This window comes from Nerophis lumbriciformis, linkage group LG13, assembly GCF_033978685.3.
Source record: "Nerophis lumbriciformis linkage group LG13, RoL_Nlum_v2.1, whole genome shotgun sequence".
Lineage (NCBI taxonomy): Eukaryota > Metazoa > Chordata > Actinopteri > Syngnathiformes > Syngnathidae > Nerophis > Nerophis lumbriciformis.
The window spans coordinates 15,352,343-15,369,014 of record NC_084560.2 but is presented as its reverse complement, the minus strand read 5'-3'; the positions used below and the strand labels follow the sequence as shown (position 1 = coordinate 15,369,014).

At 39.3% G+C, this 16,672-nt stretch overlaps 1 protein-coding gene across 1 annotated transcript in view; it reads left to right on the top strand.

Moving 5' to 3' along the window:
* The first annotated feature begins 11,882 nt into the window (after positions 1-11,882).
* Positions 11,883-16,672, top strand: part of LOC133613814 (electrogenic aspartate/glutamate antiporter SLC25A12, mitochondrial-like) — a 73,596-nt gene continuing 68,806 nt past the window's right edge. Inside the window, exons 1-2 of the mRNA XM_061971629.2 lie at positions 11,883-12,002; positions 12,357-12,410. Coding sequence (XP_061827613.1) covers positions 11,991-12,002; positions 12,357-12,410 — 66 coding nt within the window. The 5' untranslated portion in view covers positions 11,883-11,990. The remainder of the gene's footprint in view (positions 12,003-12,356; positions 12,411-16,672) is intronic.

The following is a 16,672-nucleotide window of genomic DNA, read 5'->3' as shown; positions in this document are numbered from 1 at the left end:
TTCCTGTACAACCGGATGTAGTTTTATTCGCTTTTTTTTCTTCCACTGTTTTTTAAATAAGTCAGGTAAAACAAATTCAATTGTTTTGGCTTAACTATTTTGCTAAACAAGGGAAAATACATAAATATAATATACATCACTAACATAACCAAGAGGACTGTATAAGTCCGACTTTCAACTGTCAGTTTATTATCAATATTATTTGCATTCTTGTTAACTTGGACCATAAATGTTTACTTTCAAAATGTAATGTAAATCCAAGCAATAATGTAATATACGTTTTTTTAGTGAGTATGGGCAATTCTTATGTTTAAACAAGTTCATTAAGTTTGTACATAGAGTGAACAGGTAGTTCTAGCTCAGAGTAATTTATGATTTAAAGAAAAGGGGTGGGATTAAATAAGTGTAAACTTCTTTTCACTCCTTTTCAAGTATGTAAAAAAAATAAAAAATTACAATAATAATAATAAATTAGATTTTGATGTAGCGCTTTTCTATTATTAGACACTCAAAGCGCTCAGAGAGAAGTGAGAAAGTCCATTGTTCATTTTGTTTTGTTTTTTTTGTTTTTTATTCTCCATTGTTTTCATTTTGCTATAATGGCTGTTAAGTAGGGGTGTGGGAAAAAATCGATTCGAATTCAAATCGCGATTCTCGCGTTGTACGATTCAGTATCGATTCTCATTTTTTAAAAATCGATTTTATTTTATTTTTATTTATTCTTTTTTTTTTTTTTTTTTTTTTTTTAAATTAATCAATCCAACAAAACAATACACAGCAATACCATAACAATGCAATCCAGTTCCAAAACCAAACCCGACCCAGCAACACTAAGAACAGCAATAAACAGAGCAATTGAGAGGAGACACAAGCATGACACAGAACAATCCAAAAGTAGTGAAACAAAAATGAATATTATCAACAACAGTATCAATATTAGTTACAATTTCAACATAGCAGTGATTAAAAATCCCTCAGTGACATTATCATTAGACATTTATAAAAATTAAAAATAAAGAACAATAGTGTCACAGTGGCTTACACTTGCATCGCATCTCATAAGCTTGACAACACACTGTGTCCAATATTTTCCACAAAGATAAAATAAGTCATATTTTTGGTTCATTTAATAGTTAAAATTAAAAATCTACTACTCTGCTTGCATGTCAGCAGACTGGGGTAGATCCTGCTGAAATCCTATGTATTGAATGAATAGAGAATTGTTTTGAATCGGAAAAATATCGTTTTTGAATCGAGAATCGCGTTGAATCGAAAAAATCGATTTATAGTCGAATCGTGACCCCAAGAATCGATATTGAATCGAATCGTGGGACACCCAAAGATTCGCAGCCCTACTGTTGAGGCTATAGTACTGTATTGGATCAGGCTTGCTCTTGTTTTTTTCCATATTTGAAATAAAAATATATCAAATCAAATCAAATTCTACACTATCATCCCGGCTTTTCTGCCTTATGGTGCACACATAAATGACATCTTTAAATGTCGGAAGTCACAGTAAGTTTACCTCAGCTGCAATGTCGGCACGAACTTATCCAATTACAGTCCAATATCAAGCATTTTACAATTATTGGGAGGTGACCAGTGATTGTGTAGTTTCAATGCATGCTCCAAAATATGTGTGCTCCAACTACTGGAATATTTGCAGTGATGTCAAGTAAAAATTGTGTCTGAGCTGTATCACAGCTGCCCAAACTATGTGTATATATGTAGCAGCACAGTGGTGGAAGCACTACTGAACACTATTTAAATGAACAGGAACATTTTTCCTTTTGACAACATGATTTAGTCAATGCCAGCAAGGCCTTCTCTGCTGGCCTAACAACCAGAAATCATGATCATAATTAAAGATAAAAGTAATTTTTTATTTATTTTCCCTAAATATCTAAAAGTATTCATATTCTCTTCATGTTATATTATGCTCCTTCCAGTGCTGTTGTTTTTATCCAATCAGAATTCAGCTAGCTTATGTTGCCATGCTGTACCCAACATTTGACAGACAGTTGCGATAGCCAATCAGATCACGAGTTGTTGTCAGTAAGGCCTTCTCCATGGCTTAAGGCAGATATATATTGTGACGTTTTGAGCTAGGTCAGTGTTTTTCAACCTTTTTTAAACCAAGGCACATTTTTTTCATTGAAAAAATCCTGAGGAACACCACAAGCAGAAATCATTAAAAAATGAAACTCAGCAGCCGATACTGACAATAAAACGTTGTTTTTGCAATTGTTGGATATGAATTTGAAGTATAACCAAGCATGCATCACTATAGCTCTTGTCTCAAAGTAGGTGTACTGTCACCACCTGTCAAATCACGTCGTAACTTATTTGGACTTTTTTGGTGTTTTCCTGTGTGTAGTGTTTTAGTTCTTGTCTTGCGCTCCTATTTTGGTGGCTTTTCTTGTTTTGTTGGTATTTTCCTGTTGCTGTTACATGTCTTCCTTGAGCGCTATTCCTCACACCTGCTTTGTTTTAGCAATCAAGAATATTTCAGTTGTTTTTATCCGTCTTTGCGGGGACATCTTTGATTGTCAAGTCATGTTGGTATGTACATTGTGGACGCCGTCTTTGCCCCACAGTAAGTCTTTGCTGTCGTCCAGCATTTTGTGTTTTGTTTACTTTGCAGCCAGTTCAGTTTTAGTTTCGTTTTGCATAGCCATGCCTAAGCGTCAATGCCTTTTCTTAGCGGCACTCGCCTTTTGTTTCTATTTGGTTTAAGAATTAGACACCTTTTTACCTGCACACTGCCTCCCGCTGTCGTTTGCATATTGTGATCACGACAGGACGTGTTCCCGAATTCTACAAAGCAATTAGCTACCTGCTGCCACTTACTGATATGGAAGAGTATTACACGTTTACCATGAATTGATTTACGTGAAAAGTACAAGTTGAAAAACTTATTGGGGTGTTACCATTTAGTGGTCAATTGTACGGAATATGTACTGTACTGTGCAATCTACTAATAAAAGTTTCAATCAATACTCTGCCTAGCTCTAGACAGTACAGACACTCAACAACGGCACATTATTTGTGAATTATAAATACCTATGTGCAAAAAATATTTTTAACCCAATTAGGTGAAATTAGATAATCTCCCACGGCACACCAGACTGTATCTCACGGCACAGTGGTTGAAAAACACTGAGCTGGGTAACGTAAGAACTCCAATACCCAGCATGCCACAGTAGTGAAGAGCATGCGCAGTCGCTGCGTTTAGTGATGCCGGCAGCGGGATGTTTTTGATGAGCACCTTGTGGAGTAAACTTTAAGAAGTCAGCCAACACGCCTCGTCTGCATCTTTTATGATTAGACAAGACAACACATGTATTTGCAAGGCCATTTTCAAGAAGGATATTTAAAGAGAAACTACATCTTGTGAGACGATGTCAGCCAACTCCGGAAGCTTCTACAGATTGTGGGTTCAGATATTTTATTTCTTTATTTTTTTCACGTTTAATATGTTTTTTGCAATTTTAATTTTGATAGTACCACATAAGATATGTTTTAATTGCTGAGGCGGGTTTATTGATTTTTAAAATGCCCCAGAAAATAACCCGTTTTGTACACTGTTGGTGGTGATTCAATGCCCAGTAGTGCATAAATGTGTTTCTGTATAGTATTTCTCCAGCAATGGTCATGTGGGGACATTCTTTATGGTATTTTGAGAGGTAGTCATTGAAGTCGGACATGACTGAAGGTCTCGGTGGAAAACGCACGGCCCGCCACTGGATTTATGTAATTTAATATGACAGTTAAGATGAAGGTCAGGAAATAGCTGAATGTGAGGAAGTGGATCCATACACTATGAAATCAAACAATGGATGTCCAGCAACTTTTTTGCATCTTAACGCTAAGAAAACGGAAATGCTGATTATCGGTCCTGCTAGACACCGACACCTATTTAGTAATACCACCTTTACATTTGACAAGAAAACAATTAAACTAAACTAAGTATCCCAACTCTGTCATTTGAATCACACATTCAGAGTGTTACGAAAACGGCTTTCTTTCATCGCTGTAATATCGCTAAAATTCGTCCCATTTTGTCCACCAGTGACACTGAGATCATTATTCATGCGTTCGTTACGTCTCATCTCGATAACTGGAACATTGATTGAGAAGTTTATTGACATTTTAGCAAGACATATTATTTTCGGGTCTCCCTATGTCTAGCACACTAGTGTGTCTTGGGAAATTATGCAACTTCACCTAATTGGTTCAAAAAATAATAATAATAACCGGTAATGCGTCGTTTTCTAGTGCCTGTACTGTGTAGAGCTTGGCAGGGTAATCTTGTAATACTCCATATCAGTAGGTGGCACAGGTAGTTCATTGCTTTGTAGAAGTCGGAACGCGTCGAGGATGGCTTGTCGTGATCCCAATATGCAGAGCACAGCGGGAGACAGCGTGGAGGTAAAAAGGTATGTAACGCTTAAAACAAAAACAAATAAAAGGCAAGTCCCGCTAGGAAAAGGCACTGAAGCATAGGGAAGGCTATGTAAAACAAAAAGTAAAACTGAACTGGCTACAAAGTAAACAAAAACAGAATGCTGGACGACAGCAAAAACTTACAGCGTGTGGAGCAAAGACGGCGTCCACGAAGCACATCCGTACATGACATGACAATCAACAATGTCCCCACAAAGAAGGATAGCGTACGCACAACTTAAATAGTCTTGATTGCAAAAACAAAGCAGGTGCGGGCAATAGCACTCAAAGGAAGGCGTGAAGCTGCTACAGGAGAACACCAACAAAACAGGAAGGGTCACCAAAATAACAACGCAAGACAGGAACTAAAGCACTACACACAGGAAACAACAACAAACTTAAAATAAGGCACGACAACCTGGTGGAGTTTCATTTTTTAACCTTTTCTGCTGGTGGTGTGCCTCCGTATTTATTTTATGGAAAAAATGTGCCTTGGCTCAAAAAAGGTTGAAAAACACTGGTCTAGCATTAAAAGATTACAGTTGGTACAGAATGCGGCTGATAGACTTCTGACAAGAACAAGAAAGTTTGATCATATTACGCCTATACTGTATATACCTTTATAAACCTATATACATACATACCTATACTGTATATACCTTTATATACCTATATACATACATACCTATACAGTATATACCTTTATATACCTATATACATATATACCTATACTGTATATACCTTTATATACCTATATACATATATACCTATACTGTATATACCTTTATATACCTATATACATATATACCAGTGACGTGCAGTCAGGGGAGGCAGGTGAGGCGGGGCCTCACGTGCCACCATGGATAGAAAAAAAATGTAAAAAGAAAAAAAAAAATTAAATTGTTATATGTATCCAGTGATTATACTATAAAGTTATTTTCCATTTAACTTCACCAGTTTTAGATTATTTTTATTCAAAATCGCTGAATTTTCACATTTGCCGTTCAAATAATGAGTAGAGACTTGCGGTGAGTCACCAGCCAGTTGAGCCTCACCATGGATTGCACAATGACTCGGCTAACTGCTGGCCTCCTGTGCAGTGAGACCGTATTGCTATATGAATTATATTATACATTTCCAGAGTTTAGTTAGCTGAGATATATAATGTGCAGTGTATTTTGTCAACAATTGTATGTGTGTAACGTATTTCTTGTGCTGAGCAATCATAAAACGGCTGCGAAGACGCACTGCGTGAGGCTCGCAGTAATCCCGCCTCCTGGTGGTAGAGGGCGCTAGTGATCCCAGAGATCATTCTTGCGACTACTCGGCTGCAGAATAAGTGACAACAAGCAGCAACAGTTAGCGATCGTTTATTTTTTCCTCTCGCCTGGACTTTTAACATGGAGGATTACATATCTAAAATAAAACAGTTTTCTAAACTGGACTTTCAATCAAAGCAGGAGGTAATAATTAAAGGAAGATCTCCATCGAGACAGAGAGACTTTTAAAACTGAAGAAAGATAAGGAAGACTTCTATAAACAGTTTGTCAATGCTTTTGTTCAGGAGCGGCGCATGGACTTTATTTATAAGTAAAGGTAAGACCATAATAACGTTTTTTAATGTGATTTTTTGTGTGGTACAGTTTGTATGTGTAAAGTTAAAGTTAAGTTAAAGTACCAATGATTGTCACACACACACTAGGTGTGGTGAAATTTGTCCTCTGCATTTGACCCATCCCATTGATCACCCCCTGGGTGGTGAGGGGAGCAGTGGGCAGCCGCGGCACCGCGCCCGGGAATCATTTTTGGTGATTTAACCCCCAATTCCAACCCTTGATGCTGAGTGTCAAGCAGGGAAGAATGCTGGTATGAGCTTTTAAACAACCTGTTAACTGCTGCCAATCAAATGGTGAATAAGATACTCTTTAGGGTTCATATGTTTGTAAATCTGACTGTGATGAAGTCAGTGCCTCACCAGCCATCAACCTCACCGCACGTCACTGATATATACCTATACTGGCTCACCTGCACTGGCTTCCTGTGCACTTAAGATGCGACTTTAAGGTTTCACTACTTACGTATAAAAACGGTCTCGCTCCATCCTATCTTGCTGATTGTATTGTACCATATGTCCCGGCCAGAAATCTGCGTTCAAAGAACTCCGGCTTATTAGTGATTCCCAGAGCCCAAAAAAAGTCTGCGGGCTTAAGAGCGTTTCCTCTGGAATGCTCTACCGGTAACAGTTAGAGATGCTACCTCAGAAGCATTGAAGTCCCATCTTAAAACTAATTTGTATACTCTAGCCCAGTGTTTTTCAACCTTTTTTGAGCAAAGGCACATTTTTTGCGTTGAAAAAATGCAGAGGCACACCACCAGCAGAAATCACTAAAAAACGAAACTCAGTTGACAGTAAAAAGTCGCAATTTTTGGATATGACTTTAAACCATAACCAACCAAGCATCACTATAGCTCTTGTCTCAAAGTAGGTGTACTGTCACCACCTGTCACATCACACCCTGACTTATTTTGCATTTTTTGCTGTTTTCCTGTGTGTGGTGTTTTAGTTCTTGTCTTACGCTCCTATTTTTTTGGTATTTTCCTGTAGCAGTTTCATGTCTTCCTTTGAGCGATATTTCCCGCATCTACTTTGTTTTAGCGATAAAGAATATTCCAGTTGTTTTTATCCTTCTTTGTGGGGACATCGTTGATTGTCATGTCATGTTCGGATGTACTTTGTGGATGCCGTCTTTGCTCCACAGTAAGTCTTTGCTGTCGTCCAGCATTCTGTTTTTGTTTACTTTGTAGCCAGTTAGGTTTTAGTTTCGTTCTGCATCGCCTTCTCTAAGCTACAATGCCTTTTCTTAGGGGCACTCACCTTGTGTTTATTTTTGGTTTAAGCATTAGATACGACGACAAACACTTGTCGTCTCACACAATGTGTTCCTGACATCTACAAAGCAATTAATTACCGGCTCCCACCTACTGATATGGAAGAGTATTACACGGTTACGCTGCCGAGCTCTAGACAGCACCGACACTCAACATCGGCACATAATTTGCAGATTATAATTAGTGGTTGGCAAAAAATACTTTTAACCCAAATATGTGAAATTACATAATCTCCCACGGCACACCAGACTGCATCTCACGGCACACTAGTGTGCCGCGGCACAGTGGTTGAAAAACACTGCTCTAGCCCTTAAATAGACCCTTTTTTTAGACCAGTTGATCTGCTGTCTCTCATTTCTGCTCTGCCCCCCTCTCCTGTGTGGAGAGGTTACCAGGTGACCACAGATCAGCCTTTACAGAGGACGCGCTAGCTGTTCAAAGTGGGGACCCAGGGTGGACCACTCATCGTTGCATCAGTTGGTGACGTCTCTGCTGACTTATCTCCATTCAAGATGATCCCCTGCTGGCCTCCCAAGGGACTGGACTCTCACAGGAAGTCGGGACCCCGGGTGAGCACTCCTTATAATAATAATAATAATACCTGGGATTTATATAGCGCTTTTCTAAGTACCCAAAGTCGCTTTACATGTATGCATCAGTCGGTGACGTCTCTGCACCCCAAAGTGTCTACATGCAAGATGATCCCCCGCTGGCCCCACTATGGACTGGACTCTCACATTATTAACCGTATCCACTCAGCATCCATTGGGTTGAGGGGTTTTTTGCTCTGATGTGGGATCTGTGGGATGTCATTGTGGCTTTTGCAGCCCTTTGAGAAATGTATGATTAAGGACTACAAGTAAACTTTGATTGAATGATTGAAGAAGAAAGGTTGGAGGCACATCATTATTTTCCATCTGGTTGATTCCACAAATAAAGCACTAAGGCAATGAAAGACAATTTTGGATGTATTTGATGGATGTTGATGCCATTGCTTATCGGCGTTGTCAAGCAATTTGCTTATAACATTCTGTACACAATATATGATATTAGTTTTTGCAATTGCAATTTTCCTGTCATCTGTAATTAGGCAAATGCCGTTTTTCTTATGATTTTAAGTCAATATTTTGCCCATCCATCCACCTCAATGTTTATTTAAATGTTCACCAAAACAATCTTTAGTGATATCAAGATAAAATATGTCATTGCTAAATAAAATGCAGCCTTCAAGAGATGTGTTATTGTATTTTATTAATACTATTTAGGTTTAAATTTTGAATATTGCATCATACGCATTTAACATCAACACACAAATCCATTCCATGCTGAAGTTTCCTAAAGAAAACTGCTCATATGTAAGTACACTATACAAAGAATAATATAAGTGTAACCAATGAACAGGCTTTTAAAGTATATTTTGTAAGTTATTTATCTGAGACCCATATTTTGTGAGATTTTATTGTCAAATCCAAATCTGTGCGGTTGGTCTTTGGGCTCTTGACAGTGGTGGTGTTGTGTGGGAGAGAAGGACTGTGACAAACAAAAAGTGGCCCTCAAGTTTCTGCCGGTGTTCTGGAAAAATTTGCTGCCCAACGCTACTGAGCATGCTCACTCATGTGCATCAATGCTAAAGGTTTCCTCAATTATAGTAACCATAGCAATTAAGGTACAAAACGTTGATATATTGCAGTTATTTTTAAGCAGTTTTTTTTTTCTTACCAAGAAACAAAACAAAACAAAAAAACAATATAAACCTTGATTAACCTAAAATGCATGGCTGGGTGTCAAACAGACGGACCGCAGGACTGATTCGGCCAGGTTCAATCTGGCTCGCAAGATGAGTTTGGTAAGTGTAAAATTGAGCTGCATTTTTAAATGAAAAAAACTGCTGTTCTAAATGTGTCCACTGGATGTCACAATGGCAATTCTGTTAGGCAAGAAAATAGAACAAGTTTGCAGAGCAAATAATTATTCACTTTATTTAGAATAAAAGAGCAGACAAGTCTAAAGACGGCAAGGTTTTCCGAGGGTGGGGGCAAGCCCGAGGACAAAGAAGCGACGAGAGTTCACCATGAATTGATTTACGTGGACCCCGACTTAAACAAGTTGAAAAACGTATTCGGGTTTTACCATTTAGGGTTCAATTGTACGGAATATGTACTGTACTGTGCAATCTACTAATAAAAGTTTCAATCAATCAGTCAATGCGGGCCAGTCCAATGCTATCGATGAGGGAAATTTGTGTAAGATGGATGTGTGGCTAACTAGAATGATTGTAATTTAAAAGTATTTTTTGTCGAAGACTCATTCCTCCTTTCTAAGAACTTGACCATTGTACCATTGGTGGAGAGCTTGATCTTGGGGTTAGCCCTGTACATCTTGTACACGCCATATATCACAAATTACAATGCATTAAAAAAAGAAAAACGTGTGTTTTTGTCTTACATAGGGAGGTAAAATTCCGTAAAAAGTGCAGCTACCCTTTAAGGTTTAGCCACACTATAGAATAGAATAGAATAGAATAGAATAGAATAGAAAAGAAAGTACTTTATTGATCCCTGGGGGAAATTCAGCACCACAGTTCACTCACAATAAACAATAAACACAATTATTTTTTTACATGTGAATAACATAAATACAGTCTATTATACAGCATTAGTCACATGTGAATAACATAAATACAGTCTATTATACAGCATTATTCACATGTGAATAATATAAATACAGTCTATTAAACAGCATTATTCACATGTGAATAATATAAATACAGTCTATTATACAGCATTATTCACATGTGAAAAATATAAATACAGTCTATTAAACAGCATTATTCACATGTGAATAATATAAATACAGTCTATTATACAGCATTATTTACATGTGAATAATATAAATACCGTCCATTATACAGCATTATTCACATGCGAACAATATAAATACAGTCTATTATACAGCATTAGTCACATGTGAATAACATAAATACAGTCTATTATACAGCATTATTCACATGTGAATAATATAAATACAATCTATTATATAGCATTATTCACATGTGAATAATATAAATACAATCTGTTATACAGCATTATTCACATGTGAATAATATGAATACAGTCTATTATACAGCATTATTCACATGTGAATAATATAAATACAGTCTATTATACAGCATTAGTCACATGTGAATAATATAAATACAGTCTATTATACAGCATTATTCACATGTGAATAATATAAATACAGTCTACTATACAGCATTAGTCACACGTGAATAACATAAATACAGTCTATTATACAGCATTATTCACATGCGAATAATATAAATACAGTCTATTATACAGCATTATTCACATGTGAATAATATAAATACAGTCTATTATACAGCATTATTCACATGTGAATAATATAAATACAGTCTATTATACAGCATTATTCACATGTGAATAACATAAATACAGTCTATTATACAGCATTATTCACATGCGAATAATATGAATACAGTCTATTATACAGCATTAGTCACATGTGAATAACATAAATACAGTCTATTATACAGCATTATTCAAATGTGAATAATATAAATACAATCTATTATATAGCATTATTCACATGTGAATAATATAAATACAATCTATTATACAGCATTATTCACATGTGAATAATATAAAAACAGTCTATTATACAGCATTATTCACATGTGAATAATATAAATACAGTCTATTATACAGCATTATTCACATGTGAATAATATAAATACAGTCTATTATACAGCATTAGTCACATGTGAATAACATAAATACAGTCTATTATACAGCATTATTCACATGTGAATAATATAAATACAATCTATTATATAGCATTATTCACATGTGAATAATATAAATACAATCTATTATATAGCATTATTCACATGTGAATAATGCTATATAATAGATTGTATTTATGGTCCCTAGTGTGTGAATGTGAGTGTGAATGTTGTCTGTCTATCTGTGTTGGCCCTGCGATGAGGTGGCGACTTGTCCAGGGTGTACCCCGCCTATCGCCCGAATGCAGCTGAGATAGGCTCCACCCCCCCCCCCCCGCGACCCCGAAAGGGACAAGCGGTAGTAAATGGATGGATATATAGATACAAAAATATATATATTACATTCACATATATTGCATTCTATTTTAGTTACTTTATTGAGTTTACAACCCCTTGGCGCTGTTTTGTACTGTTTTTCTTGATTATTATTATTTCTCAATTGTTTGTAAAGGTTGCAATTTATAAATAAAGAAGTATTATTTTTCTCTCCCCAACAGACTCTCTAAGTATGTAAGAAACCCCACCCACCAAATGTATACATTCAGGTTTATGTACAAGAAGTTGTCGTCAAATAAATAATTCAAAAACCTTTTTTTTTTAAACAGCCTCTCCAAACAATAATGACGTCATATCTATTGAACGAACAATACGCGTTCCCACTTTCGATGGCACTCATTTAAACTGCCCATCGTGGTTTCCAGAAGAGTCCATGCGGTTTGATGACGTCACTGGAGGACAGTGTTCCCGTGTGAACTCTCGGCGTCTTGCCGCCCTCGAATCGAGAGGAAGAAGTTTGGATGTCTCCACTCGGCGCCTGCGCTACTTCCTTACAGCTGACGTCACACCCAGCATGGCGGTCAAGGTGACTCCGTCACTACTTCTTATCAGATATTAACCTGTAAAAGGCGCCCACTCGGCCGTGTGGGTCTTCCACGTAGCCCGCGGCGCTTCAGGGCGTCTGCCCCTGCTCGTCGTCACCGCACATCCCGGATAGTTGCGTCTCAGCCGGGCTCCAGCAGGCTTCTTGACGCGGCTGTCAAGACGTGTTGTTTTTGCTTCTCCCGCCCATCGGAGGGTCGTGTTGTTGCTGATTTGTGTGGTTTTTGCTAAAAGTCTAAGCTAATGAAAAGAGCCAAATCGTCACATAAGAACCGGTCCGACCACTTAAATTTTTGCGTGCTACTTGAACGATACTGACTCTCCTTGTGTGTCACAGGTGCAAGCGACCCAAAGAGCAGACCCCCATGACCTGAAGGCCATTTTCTTAAAGGTAAGACCTCAGCTGTTTACAAAAGCAAATAGACGGAATAGAACTTGAAAGAGTGAATGGAAGCACATTTCTAGATATAATGATTGATGATGAATTGAACTGGAAATCTCATGTCAAAAATATACAACATAAAGTAGCAAGAAACACGTCAATAATGAATACAACTAAACATGTTCTAGACCAGTGGTTCTTAACCTTTTTGGAGGTACCGAACCCCACCAGTTTCATATTCATCGAACCCGAACCGTAATCATAAAATGATGTTATTATTAGGGATGTCCGATAATGGCTTTTTGCCGATATCCGATATTCCGATATTGTCCAACTCTTTAATCACCAATACCGATATCAACCGATATATACAGTCATGGAATTAACACATTATTATGCCTAATTTGGACAACCAGGTATGGTGAAGATAAGGTACTTTAAAAAAAATAAAAAAATAAAAATAACATAAATCAATTAAAAACATTTTCTTGAATAAAAAAGAAAGTAAAACAATATAAAAACAGTTACATTGAAACTAGTAATTAATGAAAATGAGTAAAATTAACTGTTAAAGGTTAGTACTATTAGTGGACCAGCAGCACGCACAATCATGTGTGCTTACGGACTGTATCCCTTGCAGACTGTATTGATATATATTGATATATAATGTAGGAACCAGAATATTAATAACAGAAAGAAACAACCCTTTTGTGTGAATGAGTGTAAATGGGGGAGGAAGGTTTTTTGGGTTGGTGCACTAATTGTAAGTGTATCTTGTGTTTTTTATTTATTTTAATTAAAAAAAACAAAAAAAAACGATACCGATAATAAAAAAAACGATACTCCGATATTACATTTTAACGCATTTATCGGCCGATACTATCGGCCTGGCGATCTCTAAGTTATTATTAGGGCTGCAACTAACGATTAATTTGATAATCGATTAATCTGTCGATTATTACTACGATTAATCGATTAATAATCTGATAAAAGAGACAAACTACATTTCTATCTGTCCAGTATTTTATTGAAAAAAAAAACAGCATACTGGCGCCATGTTCTTTCAGCTTGCCAAATAAAACAAGGAAAATGTCACAAAAATGCACACTTTTGACACCCCTGCTATAGATAATAAAAAATTAAATGTGATAAATCTATGGATAAAAAACAGAGCCTGACGACGCATGCGCGTTTATCACAACTCTCTCTGTCTCTCCCCCTCCCTCACGAATGCTGCTGCACGCACAATTTGTTGTGTTTTTAACCCCTTCTTAACCCTGAACGTACATTGAAAATACACGCAGCCCTAACTCAAAATGCCGGACATTTGAGGCATTTAAGAAACACTGCCCGACAGCCCCGCAAAAGAGGACATGTCCGGTGAAAAGAGGACTTATGTCAGGACCGAGCCCGTTAGCTGCTAGCATGCTAGCAGCGATCGGTTTCACGTCCGGTGAAACCGATCGCTGCTAGTCCTCTTTTGCTAGCATGCTAGCAGCTAACGGGCTAGGATAGACTGACCATACGTACTCTTTTCACCGGACATGTCCTCTTTTGCGGAGCTGTCAGGGCGGAGTTTCTTAAATGCCTCAAATGTCCGGCGTTTTGAGTATTGTTTACAAAACGTGCAGTACGCTACTTAATATGTCCGTGTGGAAACTCGTTCGGTACACTTCCGCACCGAAACGAAACCGGTTCGATACAAATACACGTACTGTTACACCCCTATTATTTTGATTATTGTTTCTCAGCTGTTTGTAAATGTTGCAGTTTATTAATAAAGGTTAAAAAACAAACAAACAAAAAAAACAAAACGTATCCTCAGCGCATGCGCATAGCATAGATCCAACGAATCGATGACTAAATTAATTGCCAACTATTTTTATAATCAATTTTAATCGATTAGTTGTTGCAGCCCTAGTTATTATATTAAAGAAATACTAATAACGGTATATTTTACAAACAGAAAGTTACAGGAATGTACACATGATCGCATGTTTACATCTCATTGTGTTATGTAACAGAGAAGGGAAGGAGGCGACAACCAGGGCAGGACTGCGGTTTAGAAGGTTTATTTTAAACCTTTGATGAATACGTGGCGTGTGTATGCTACTCAAAGTGAATGAGTGTTGACTATGTGTAATATTAATAATGTAAATGTTACCAAGGGTTGTTGTCAGCAAATGTTGGTTGTATCTTTCGTCGTTATCTAAGGGGGAAGGCGAAGAGGCAGTTCGTGGACAGGCAAAAGGTCGTGGGCAAGAGCAGGGCAGCGTGGTCTGGGTCCGAGCAGGGAGGTCGTGGATCGGGGAGAGCAGTCAGGAATCCGGATGGGTGTCGAGTGACAATGCACAATCACGGAGGACAGTAGAGTCACTGTGGAAAATACAAAAGGGCATGAACCAAGGGAAAACACGGAGGGAGAGAGATCATAACAAGGGCGAGGAAATCACGGGGGAAACAAGGGATGCCAGACGTGATGCTTACTGGAAGGTTAGCGACGTTCTGGCAAAGGTTCCTCGGGTCCGCTGGTCTTTATGCTGCTCCCCCTCGTCAAGTCCAGGTGCGCTGATAATTCATTGTTTGCAGGCTTGTTGCTGTGTGGGCGTGTTGTGCTCAGCGCGAGCAGAAGCTTGTCTGAGTGTGCTGCCAGCAGAGGGGTTAAGTGAGGTGCCTGCAGCTCCAGCTGCAGAGGAAACGTGGGTTCGACTCCGCGTCATGACAGTACCCTCCCCCCTTATGCGAGGCCCCCGACGAGCGCCGGGGAGCATCAGGATTGGCACGGTAGAAATCCTCCAGAAGAGAGGGATCGGCAAGATAGGAGACAGGAACCCAAGATCTGTCCTCTGGCCCATATCCCTCCCAGTCGACCAGATAAACGAGCCCCCTACCTTGTCGACGGACCCTGAGGATTTCCTTGACCGTCCAAACCTGATCTCCGTTCGCCAAGAACCTCGAGGGTGGGGGGGCAGGGGCAGGAGGGGACAGAGCGCTCTCCGCTACCGGTTTAATCTGAGACACATGGACCACTGGGTGCCGCTTGACTGAGGGTGGAAGAGCCAATTTGACAGATACAGGGTTTATGATAGAAATGATGGAGAACGGACCAACATAACGTGGAGCCAATTTTCTTGATGGTACCTGGAGACTGAGGTCCTTAGTGAGAAGCATAACTTGTTGTTCTGGTTTATAAGACGGGGCTGGAATGCGATGACGGTTGGCGTTGCGACACATTTTCTCGGATGCTCTTTCCAACGCAGCACGGGCGGCTCTCCACACCCTCTGACACCGTCTAATGTGGGCTCTAGTTGAAGGAACAGCGATCTCCAGTTCCTGTTGGGGAAATAAAGGGGGTTGATAACCTAATGAGCACTCAAAAGGGGACATACCGGTAGCGGAGCTCTTCGAGTTATAAGAAAACTCCACCCATGGCAGAAACTTGCTCCAGGACGTGGGTTGATGACTGGCGACACATCGGAGCATGGTCTCCAAGCTTTGATTTGCTCTTTCAGCCTGCCCGTTGCTCTGGGGATGGTATCCTGATGTGAGGCTGACCGAGGCCCCGATACCCTTGCAGAAGGCTCTCCATATTTGCGATGTAAACTGAGGACCTCGGTCAGAAACGATATCCACCGGAATTCCATGTTGTTTAACGACGTGAAGAGTGAGGAGGTCAGAAGTCTCTGAGGCAGAAGGTAACTTTCGCAGTGGAATAAAGTGGGCTGCCTTAGAGAAACGGTCAACAATAGTAAGGATTGTGGTGTTACCTCTTGAGGCTGGAAATCCGGTGAAAAAATCCAGGGCGATGTGCGACCAAGGACGGGCAGGAATGGTGAGAGGGTGAAGAAGACCAGCAGGAGGCCTATGTGACATCTTACTACGGGCACAAGTTGAACAAGCAGCAATGAACTCACGAGTGTCCTTGGCCATGGATGGCTACCAAAAACGTCTTCGTAGTAGTGATAGTGTTCGTTGAAAACCAGGATGGCATAAAAACAAACTGGAGTGTCCCCAATCCAGGACCCTGGGTCGTAGCTCCCGATGGACAAACAGTTTGTTGGGAGGTCCACCTCCCGGTCCTGGATTGGAACGCAGTGCGGACTTAACCAGGTCCTCCACTTTCCAAGTAACCATCCCAACGATGCGAGTAGAAGGAAGGATGCGTTCCGCCACTGCCGGACTGGTGGACTCCTTCAGGAATAACCGGGACAGTGCGTCAGCCTTAGTGTTCTTGGATCCTGGTCTGAAAGAGAGCACGTAATCAAAGCGAG